Source organism: Limulus polyphemus, unplaced genomic scaffold (assembly GCF_000517525.1).
Source record: "Limulus polyphemus unplaced genomic scaffold, Limulus_polyphemus-2.1.2 Scaffold1244, whole genome shotgun sequence".
NCBI classification, from domain to species: domain Eukaryota; kingdom Metazoa; phylum Arthropoda; class Merostomata; order Xiphosura; family Limulidae; genus Limulus; species Limulus polyphemus.
Window position 1 is genome coordinate 28221 of NW_013666854.1, and position 11798 is coordinate 40018.

Consider the following 11798-nt stretch of genomic DNA (forward strand, 5'->3'; position numbering starts at 1 on the left):
TAGAACTTCAGATTTCCTTCTCTCAAGATATATCTCTATCGAACTAAACACGATATCAAGAAACCTCAATGTCGTCATCATGTGATTAGTCATTCTCTCACATCATTCCTTGGCTGTAACATACAGAGCTCATCCATTCGGCCAATAAAGAACATTATAATTGTTGACCCTCTGAGAAAGGCCCCAGTATAGCAACTGAAACGTGGCCCCTTTCATTCAACAAGCAGTTGCAGTCCATTAGTTTTCAAACGTACTGTGTCTACTCTGTCTAAAGGTTCACTAAAACAACATCCAAGACAGAGCTTACGAGAGGAAAGAGGTCCAAGTTGGTCCAAAATCAGTCAAGTTTGATCAGATTTTTTTTACAGTATCTAATATTTTTATTGAACCAGATTTTTATATGTATACTTTTTTAAGTTGTCTCCCTTGTGCTACTTTTTAGAATGCAGTATTGAATTTATTTAAGCAAAAAAAAATTAATAAACGTTATTTCTCATCGGACACATAGTATTTATTGTATTCTCTATCTGCACGCGAAATTGTATAAATGTTTTCTTTCATTTAATAGATATTTGCTGTACTAATAGTTATAACGTTAGAATAAATGTAAAAATAATGACTGCGGAAATAACAATGTAAACGGAGATTTACAACAGAAAATTTCAACTTTTGAAACATGCACAGTTTAATTGAGTGGTTTTGCCCACTTGGATCGATATTGTTCAAAACTACAGTTCTCATACAATTGTTGAGTGAGTATTTTGTATATTACACACTCAAGTATTATTAGAAACCTTTGGTTTCCTATAAACTAATTAAAACAAATAATAGCCGGGTATAGCTCTGTGGTTAGTATGACCCGACTGTGAATCCAAAAGTTCATAGTTCACATACCACTGCCATGAGAACGCACTCTGCACTTTAGGACCTTAGATGCATTATAAGAATGACGATCAGATAAGAATTGGTGGTGGGTGGTGTTGACTAGCTGCCTTTCTTCTAGTTTATCAGTTCAAAATTAGTGATGGCTATGCGCAGATGGCTCTTGTATAGCTTTGTACGAAATTCTAAAAAGAAACTTGAATACTAGCAATCGACCAAATATTTAATAAGAATAGTCACTGCCAACCTGAACTACTAACCAAATGTAATTAATATGTTATTCGCACAGTCTAAGAGCTACAGAAAAGAAACCTTAAAAAACAGGGAAAAAATGAAATTATTTGTTAAACTTCGCTCAAAGTTGATTCCTTCTCATCAAATAAGATGCCTTAATTACAAAAAAATATATATTGGTGGTTAGGGCACTCGACTTACAATCTGCAGGTCGCGGGTTCGAATCCCCGTCACACCGAATATACTTCCCTTTCATCTGTGGGGCATTATAATGTTACGGTCAATCCCACTATTCGTTGGTAAAATAGTAGCCCAAAAGTTGGCGGTGGGTGGTGTTACTAGCTGCCTTCCTTCTAGTCTATCAATTCTAAATTAGGGACGGCTATCACAAATAGTCCTCGTGTAGCTTTGTGCGAAAACCAAACCAAGTTATAAAATAAAGCTTTCTCTTACCTTTTACGATATTTCTAGGTGTCGCTTGATGAACTGTATTTTATCAGCGGTCGATAAGTAAAATTCTATCTGAATCAATGAAAACTATAAAAATTGATCGATAAATTGAATATTCGGTGTTAAACGTTCATGTTGAACATCGAAATGAGTAAGAACATTCCATTAGACTGCTTGCTCCAAGTGTTTCTTCACGGAACATTTAATAAAACTCAAGCTATATATCCGTTTAAAAGTCGTATCAATTAAAACAAACATTCGACTGAAAGAAAGTCTGTGCACGGTAATATAAAAGTCTTTCCACTTTATTTGCTTCAGTGTTATTTCTTTTTTCTTTTGGTAGGGCAACTTTATATGTTGCTTGATTTAAGTTATGGGAGGTTCTTCTAATAATTTATTTTAAATTGTGTGTGCAGAAAAGTATGAGGAAGCTGTTGCTGGAACGATGCATGAAAGGAAATTTTAATAGATACATAAATAAGTCCTAGACGTTTTTTGAGATCGAAACTTTGCGAACTCCAGACAAGAAACGGTAGCCTTGTAACAAACCGCCCGAAGTAACGTAAATGAGCTAAAACACCTCACTCCATTGAGCTGTCGAAAAGAGTGGTCCCTATGGGCTAACTAATGGAGTGAATAGAAATTGACGCCATTCTTCTTCCAGAAGTAAATCTTAAATTGACAGAATCTAACCACAACTTTTTTCCTTTGAGCTTCTCGATGTTTTTACAGAATGTCACCTCCCATACACACACACACAAAAAAGAAGAAAACGGAAAAAATATAAACTCCGTATATTTCGATGATAAATCAACTGTCTAATTTTTTCAGGATTTTCATATTCAATCCCAGTCACGTTGGATTCTCCGTCTGCCTCTGTTACAATTTTTCGAGTATAAATTTTTAAGCCCGAGAACGTTATCAGGAAGTACAGTGAAGAGTGAGTCATGGATATAGTTCCCACTTCAACATCAGTCTTCATAATAAACTCAAGCTCTGACAGATCCCATAAACTAAATGATGAAGTGGCTTTTTAAATGCTGTTCAATTTTCACGCTCGAATTTGTCTTACTCGTTTAAGTCATATAATAAACGCTCTCACGTAGTTCATTAAAAATTGTTCTCCCAAAAAGAACCTTTATTGGACACGTGTCCAGTAATCTCGCGACTCGAAAGATTTGCTAAAACTCGTGATATATCACTGGACACTTAATCCCTAATATCGCATTCTGAGCTTGATCTGAAAGCTGAAATTGTGGTCACTAACTTCCCTCAACATGAACAAAAATCATTACACTAGAACCTTCTTTTCGCTTTCGAACAATAGTGCTAGAAGTGTGTAGATTCCAAACTAAACAGTCTATGAAACTTAAACATCTGCAAAGAAATACGTTCTTTCTGTTTACGATTTGAAGTTGCATTAATTAAACACCATTCGTTTGGAAATTCTAGCTCGTATGAAGTTACTGATCTGTCATACGTCGGTGTCAAAAAGACTAAAAATACTCAACCGAAAACAATATAACTGAGTAAGTGTGTATTATAAATTAGCCATGCATTTTAGTTAAAGAATTAATTTCCAAGTGTATTTGTTCTTTGAAAACAATATATCAGTGGGATTCATTGTGTATAAGTAGAGCGTACATTGTCAGAAGTGCTTTGATTCTACGTAGTAAAAACACACCTGTCATTTGCATTAATTATTGATTTGTACTCTGTTTATGTGTTATAAGAAGCAATGCAATAACCCTAATAACTATTTTACTTAGAGACCGTGATGCATTCAAAATCATTTTCCTAGCCTATCTCAAATGGACAACTAAAATCTTTTGTTTGTTTTTGAATTTCGCGCAAAGCTACTCGAAGGCTATCGGCGCTATCATTAACTAATTTAGAAGTAATAAACAAGATGAAAGGTAGTTAGGCAACACCGCACACCGCCAACTCTAATCGAACAGTGGGATTGACCACCACATCATAAAGTCTCCACAGTTGAAACAGCGAGAGTGTTCGGTGATGGAATTCGAACCCTCGCGCTCTTTGCGATTTAAGCGCCCTAACCACAGGACCATGCAAACTAAAATGTACAACTATGCTAAAAATCATAATAAATTCATAGTTATTGCAATGACTTATAATTATTCAATAGCTTCACTTTTCTTCAAGGGAGGCCCGGCATGGCCAGGTGGTTAGGGAGGTCGACTCGCAATCTGCGAGTCACGGGTTCGAATCCCCATACCACCAAACATGCTCGCCCTTTCAGCCGTAGGGGCGTTATAACGTGACGGTTAATCCCACTATTCGTTGGTAAAAGAGTAGCCCAAGAGTTGGCGGTGGGTGGTGATGACTAGCTGCCTTCCCTCTAGTCTTACACTGCTAAATTAGGGACGGCTAGCGCAGATAGCCCTCGTGTAGGTTTGCGCGAAATTCAAAAAACAAACAAACAAACAAATTCTTCAAGTGTTTGCTCCAAATGTCTTATTCCCAGCTAACATAGCAATAAAAAGATAATTAAGTGAAATGCAAATAATCCTATTTAATAACATTGTTTCAATTAAGTCGTCAACAGATGTGCCACACGAAAAAAATTTAAAAGTTTTAATACAAGAATGCTATAAAATTATAAACCTACTCTTTTTTTTTTTTTTTCTCTTCTTCTTCATCGGTTTAATAATTTACTGTCTGGCAGACCCGTTTAACGCAAAGGGCTTGATTTGGTTAGACCAGTGGTCGGCAAACTTTTTTGATCGCGGGTCAATTTATTTTTTTTGTTGAAAAATTTAGCCTTGTGTTGGGTCAGTGATAATCATATAATTATTAATACCGGTACATGTATTTTAAATGTGTATGTTTATTTACATACAAAAAAATTAATAGTTCGACCAGTTTGATATTTTTCCTGAAATTGATCTTAAAATTCTCCGTAGCCGTGACTCTTTCCCATCTTTCCTTTAATATGAATTCAAATCATATGAAGAGCACCAAAACAAAAAATGTATTAACACGAGTACTGTCAAACGAGAAGTAATATTTCGGTAGAATAGAATAGAGGAAGTCATGTGCATCAAGAGAGTATTTTGCACTCTTATTGGTGGAGGGTTTTCACATGATGATTTGCATGCGAGACGCAATGGAATCAGTCAATTCCAAATGGGTGGGAGATTCAAGGCTTGTGGCATGTGCAAAATAAAAAAAGAACTGCATATAGAGGGCAGCACTGAATGAGAATAGCTGTTTATGTGAGAGTAGGTTGTGTACCCTATCAGAATTTCAACTTATTTGTTTTTGACTAAACATTACAAGGCGAGTAAACCCTTTTTTTTTATAGTTCTGTACCCAGCCATATCACTGCTTGCAAGTGTTGTGCTTTCTACATAATGTTAATTTCAGTCTAATACATTATTTGTTGAAAAGTCTGATGGAAATAATTTCAAATGATGTTTATAATAATTTGACACGTAGATTTTAGTATTCCAACAAAAATTAATTTGAGTATTGATTAAAGTCAGTTTTGTGAGTGACTAATATGCAAAAACTGTTATTGCTCATATTTAATATTCTTTTAATTTGTAATGAATATGAATATCATATTATTGATATTGACCAATTTCATAGTACTATTTTTTTCTTAAGAAATTGTATCAAACTCAGATATCAATAAAGCTTCTGAAAAAAACTAATCAATAAGCAGAATCATATAATAATAACCAAAAAATTCTATAAAATATATTCAATAAGAAAGATTCTTTGTGTAATGTTATTGTTTAAAACTTCCAAAAGCAAAAATTTAATAAAATTTTGAATAGAAAAACAATACATATTCAACATACAAGGCATAACTTTTAACTTTTACACTTTCTACCTAGTATATAGTACACTATCATATGCTAATCAACATATAACTATTTGGAAAACAGCAGGAATGCAGAACTCAGCTGGACCCTGCAATAAACCTGTTCTCAGTTGAAAACAGAAGAAAGTGAATTTCTATGTGTAAGAAGCAGGAAACCTATTCCCAGTTGGAAGCAGAAGGAAACCTGTTCCCATAAGAAACCACTAAGAAGTAAATCCCCAGTTAGAACCAGTAGGAAGCCTATTCCCAGCTGAAACCAGTAGGCTTTTTACTGGTTGCAGCTGGGAATAGGCTTCCTGTTAGCTCAAGCTGGGAATAGATTTCTTATTCCCAGCTTGAACCAATAGGAAGCCTATCCCCAGCTTGAACCAGTAGGAAAACAATCATAATTCCCAATATTCACTGATTCCACCTTAGCCAGTACAATCAGCAGTTGTGATAAAATATGAATAGTCTTATTAATCTGAAGCCAGAAAGTACAAAAAACAGTTTTTTTTAAACACAGAAAATTTTATTAAATCTTTGACTTCTAATACTTTCCAAACCAGTTTTCAAAGGATAGTCCAGTTACAAAATATTAAACATTTTCTATACTACTTGTTATAAAAATTTCTCAAGTATCATGACCAACAGCAATCACCAGATGAGGAAAATTTGTTCTTTTTAAAATCTGAACCATATGCCTCTTACAAAATTTGCAATTATATAATACTAATAAACTCCAAAATTACTTTCTTTACAATATTGTCATATCATTTAGATGTCATTGATATTTTATTTACTGAAATATTCAACAGTTATACTAAGTATATTTGATTATAGTTTACTCTTTTAGATATTTTAAAAGGTAAAATTACTTAATAAGCCAATATCCCACAGTTATTTCAACATTGTTTTAAACAGATTTTAGGAGATGGGTAGTAATTCAGTTACAATAGCATAAGGCACTTCATGCACTGGTAGTAGTTTGGAAATGGCATTTTGAAATGCTAGTGCAGACTGCCTTCACAACCTGGTAAAAATTTACAGTAGCAGCATAAAATATCATTTTCACACTACAACAAATGATTAATGCTTGCTTGACTACTCAAAATCCACTTTAATATTCTTTGGTTACAGCATGTTACCTTGTCTTGGTGTGGATTGGATGCTGCATAATCCACTTTCAGATTCAGGGGTTAATGGAAGAACACTTGCACAGGTTGTGGCAGCAACTGAAGTCCTTAATACCGAGTCTATGACATTCTTTGATTTTGTTTCCTTATCTCTGCTTGGAAGCAAACTTTTGCTTTTACAACTGTGAATGAAAAACATGTAGACATAAAAAATCTACTTTCATAGCATAGTTTCTTGTCAACCAGTAACTTTTTCTTATTATCATCAAAGAAAAAAAAAAAGCAAATGAAGAAGTAGTTACTGAAATTTTTTTCAAAATTTAAATAAAAGAAAGTAAATTAAGTTTTCCTTAGAGAGATCCCTCCTCTGTAATTCTCTACTAGTCCTCAAGTTCATAATCAAACTAGATATATGCAGTTTCCATAAAAAACTAGTTATAACCTAATGACTATATGAATAAAGCAGTTGTACCCTAATACTGAAATAGGCATAACCTAATGAGTTTCTGAATATAAATTCATATCCAAGTAATATTTTGAATAAACTAGGGATATTCTAATGTTTCAAAGTCACATGTCAATTTATAACAAATTATGTATATCATAGTGAATTTATTAATACAAAACCTTGTATTCCAATGCTTTGAATAAAAATAGTATCACAGTGTTTGAACAAAATAAGCATATCCTCATGACTTTACGCTTAAAACAATCAACTATAAATGTTTTAGGCAAATTATGCATATCGTAATGTAAAATTCATACACTTGACCAAGAACAAAATTCCAGGACTTTTTAAAAGACATTCCATGGTGGTATCATCTATTTTTCAGGACACATTTACTAAATTTGCTTTACAGTTATTAACTGTAAGTACTACAAAAAAGCTAGTTATTTTAGATTATCATTAAAAATACTAGAACCAATAAACAAACAAAGCCTTCTATAAAAGTCACTGAACAATAAACACTAAGCAATTATTTTATAATACTTGATGTACAAATGACAAAATATTTATTCACCTCCCATACTGACATCTATGGAACATCTATCTTAACTAAGTTAATTAAGTCATCTCCTGTGCACTTCCTGCTGGAACTGAACATGTTGTATATATATACAGCTACTTACCATATGTAAAGCTATAACCTATTTGCTCCTTTTGTAAAGAAGTTAAAGTAGTGAATGATATGTTCAATAAAAGTACAAAAACTTATGATGCAGAATGTGATATACAGCTTGCTGTTTTACAAAAGATAAAATATTTTATATTCCTTGATGCAATTTGTACTCTTGACTAGAGTATAATTTTTCAAGTTTTCCAAGCATAGGAATGCTGTTTTACAAAAGATAAAATATTTTATATTCCTTGATGCAATTTGTACTCTTGACTAGAGTATAATTTTTCAAGTTTTCCAAGTATAGGAATTGCTTTCAACTTTCTGGGGCACATACAAACCTTGTAATGACTATGAATGAAACAATTAATTTCCTAAGATTTGAAGACATCGGGTATAACCTCACGAGATTATGAATAAAGTAATCATAATCAATGCTTGAATAATATAAGTTTATCCTGGTTGCTTTAAAACTACAAAATTCATATCCAAAAGTTTAAAAATAAAACAATTATATTCCCTAATTTTTATAAACATTACACATACCTTGTACATGAAAATAAATTAGGATGATGTGAAACAATAATGCTCACCATGTGGGGCTTTCACTTTCTTCTTCTGAATCAGAGCTCAAAATAACTACACTCACTGCAGGGCTAGGTGTATCTCTAATCACAATAGTCTGACGATGCTTTTCTCTGTCAGGACAGTAAGTCACTTTTTTTGACCTACAATTTGAAAATAAGGAAATACTGATCAACATAAGTTTTCTGTATACGTTATTTACACATAAACAGAAAACCTAAAATTAGACAAATACCTTACAGACATCAAAGGACATTTAATAAATTTAGGTAAATAAAAAAATCTAGAAAAAGTCCAAAGAACTTTCACATTTCCATTTCTACACACAACAGTCAACCTTCTACACAACATCATCATGATACTGAACCTAATTACTCCTTTCTATACTGGTGGGAAGAGTCTTGTACTTTTACAAAGCTAAGTGTATCTGTCTGCACACCTCATGTTTAACTATCCAAATTTAGTGTTCTCAAATAAAAAAATTAAAGAAAAATAATTTTTGTATATAATAAAATTTCAAATGCTCAGCTAACAATACCTGGTGTATCTAGTTTTAGCACAAATATAAGTTTATTCTTAGTTTAGAAGCTTTAACTTTTGGCTTTAAACTAATCTCTAATGCCACACTAGCATAATTCCTGTAAGAGTACAGACATATCCCATTGTAGTACTGTGAATCAGATGCACAGAATCCTGAACACATAATGTCATGAAGACCTTGTACAGCATCACAAGACAGTTGACAGGAATAAAAAAATAAACAACTTAGACAATGAAGGAAACTTAATAACGATGACAAATATATGGAGGAACAGAAGTTGAGAGGACAGTTAAATAGTTAAAAAAAGATTGCAAGGACACCAATTCCAGACAACATCTCCACTGATGCCCTTAAGCTAGATCTGAACAAAGTGGATATTTTTAGACCTCCTACAAAAGATACTGGAAGAAGACAAAATGCCAATGAAATGGAATAATGGTGATATACTGAAGCTGCAAAAGAAAGCCTCAGTCAGTGCAAAAACTGGAGGGGCATTCACTTGTTGTTCATCCCAAATAAAGTATTTAGCCATATCATCCTTGATAGACTAAAGAAAGCAGTAGATTCAAAGCTATGACAAGAACAGGCAGAGTTTAGACAGAAGAAATCATGCATAGCTCAAATAGTAATGCTGTTTATCATTAAATTTCAATCACTGCTCTTTGTGAATTTCATAGACTTCCAAAAAAGCCTGTGCCACTATTGGATCCCCCCATAAATTTGTGAATATCATTCAGAACTTCTATGAAGATATGACATGTCAAGCCTTACATAATGGACAACTGATTAAGCCATTCAAAGTTACTACTGGTATAAGACAAGGGCTCTTATGTTACCCATCAACTTCCTAATGATAATAAATTGAGTAGTAAGAAGAACCACAGAAGTTAGAAGATCTTTACTTTGTGGAAAATATCAACCTGCTGTTCCATACCAACAAAGGTATGTAAGCCAAAACAAATGTATTCCTGACTTATACACATCTTGGAGGCATCAATTAGGGTTTAAAATCAACACAGAGAAAACTAAAACAATAAGAATCAATATGTACCAATACAAAAAGATTTCTGGGACTGATATACATGAAGTCCAACCACTTCACACATCTTGCTAGCACTGTAAACTTTTATAAACAGTTGCTTTAGACAGATCTTCAACATCAGTTGACCAGAAAAAACCATAAAGAACTTTGAAACATAAGCCAATAGGATGGGTAATTATGGAAAGAAGATGGAGATGGATAAGACACACATGAAGGAAGAGACCCAAACAACATAAGAAGGTATGAGGCTAAGGGGTAGACCAATTACAACAGAAACAGAAATGAAAGATATCAAATTAACATGTGAATAAGCAACAACGTAGCAAAAGATCAAAGATGGAAGGCAGAAAAACCACCTGAAAAACACGTAGAAATCATAGTTTTCAAAAGAATGATATTGTATGTGACAAATTGAGGTAAAATTTCATGTTTCAGTAGAAGCTGTACGGAAACTCTAAAGAAAGTATATGTGAAACTAGTTAAAAATAGAAGCAATTGGGGTAGAAAGTCCAAACTCTTCAAAAGTTAAATAACTCAAGTTTTGCTCATTACATGATACAAAACAATTCAATACAGATCTTGTCAACAATTAGTTTGAGTATAAATGTGAATGTTACCCATCAGGACAATAACACAAATATTTACATGAAGTGGCCTCAGTGGATATGTATCTTCTCAACATCTGTTTAGGGAAGGTAAACAAACCAAAAGGGTGAAATGGGCATCACACTTCATATAATGGGATGTTCATAGATTGAAGAGGGTGCTCTTTATGGATAAATCCAAACTCAACCTGTTTGGCAACAATAGCTTGTGAGATAGCAAAGAGGAGAAAGATACCATAGTCAATGTACAATATTAACAGTAAGCTATGCGGAAGCACCAATACAATAGTGCTGGAGATCTATACAAAATTGTTAGCAACCTGACTGCTGACACATAAAAGAATTTTCTTATCCATTATGACATTACCTCAGAAACAAGACCTGCTGGGCAGGGATTCATCTTCCAGCAAGACAATGATCCCAAAAGAAATCTTGGGATAAAATATTTGGAAGAAATAAAAAAAAAGATTCCAGTGTAATACTTACAACAATGGATTGGCTTGTACAAAGTACTGGTGTGAATAATATTAAGGTTGTATGGGCCTACTTCAAAACTGAGAGGATCAAATGATAACCAAATAACTTGGCTGAAATGTGAGGAGTAATACAGGACATTTGGAACAATCTTTCACAATCATGCATCAGTAAATGTATGGTAGCATAAGTACAAGGTGTATTTGCTCAGCAAATATAAAATATTAGTGTACTGTATATCTTATTCCATTTACTTTTACATTTTCTGTAATAATGTATTGCTTGTGATTTCATATGAATCACCTTTGAATTTCTAGAATTATTTCCAATACTGTATGTATCCTTTTTTGTTCAAACTACTAACAATAAAACAATACCAAAAGTAAATTAGAAATAAGGTTTTCTTGAATGCCAATATCTTGTTTCAAAGTACTTCAAGAGTGCTGGCTTTAAAGAAAGTATTTCACATTTTATAATAATACCAAAAAGATTAGAATATCCTTATAAGCTTGTGTATTTTTTAGGATTATGTCTTATTTCTCAGCCAACTCAGCCTCACACAAATGATGGAAAAAAATTCCCTTTCTTTTTATAACTAAATTACACAATATATTATTAAATTGTCTTTATTATTCAGGGAACAAAATAGTTTGGTGGATTTGATTAGCAGAAACTGCTTAGCATCTTTTTAACATTCTTCATTTTAACACATTATAGCAACTAAATCCAGTACTAAAAGTCTTAACTCTTTGTAAGGACATTCACCAATGAATAAGAAGTAAATGGTATGTTTTTTCTAATAGCAGTTTTATTCAGCTTCAAACCCTAATATTTAATTGTACCATACATGGCTTTTATGAACAAAATAGTTTCTTGAAAAGTTTTTTGGTGTACAAAAC

General features: G+C 33.0%; 1 protein-coding gene across 1 annotated transcript in view; it reads right to left on the reverse strand.

Annotated features, from left to right (window-relative positions):
- LOC106462762 (homeodomain-interacting protein kinase 2-like) overlaps positions 1-11798 on the reverse strand; it is an 88722-nt gene that overhangs the window by 11273 nt on the left and 65651 nt on the right. The window contains exons 20-21 of the mRNA XM_022390098.1: positions 8246-8380; positions 6547-6716 (exon numbers count right to left, since the gene is read on the reverse strand). Coding sequence (XP_022245806.1) covers positions 6547-6716; positions 8246-8380 — 305 coding nt within the window. The remainder of the gene's footprint in view (positions 1-6546; positions 6717-8245; positions 8381-11798) is intronic.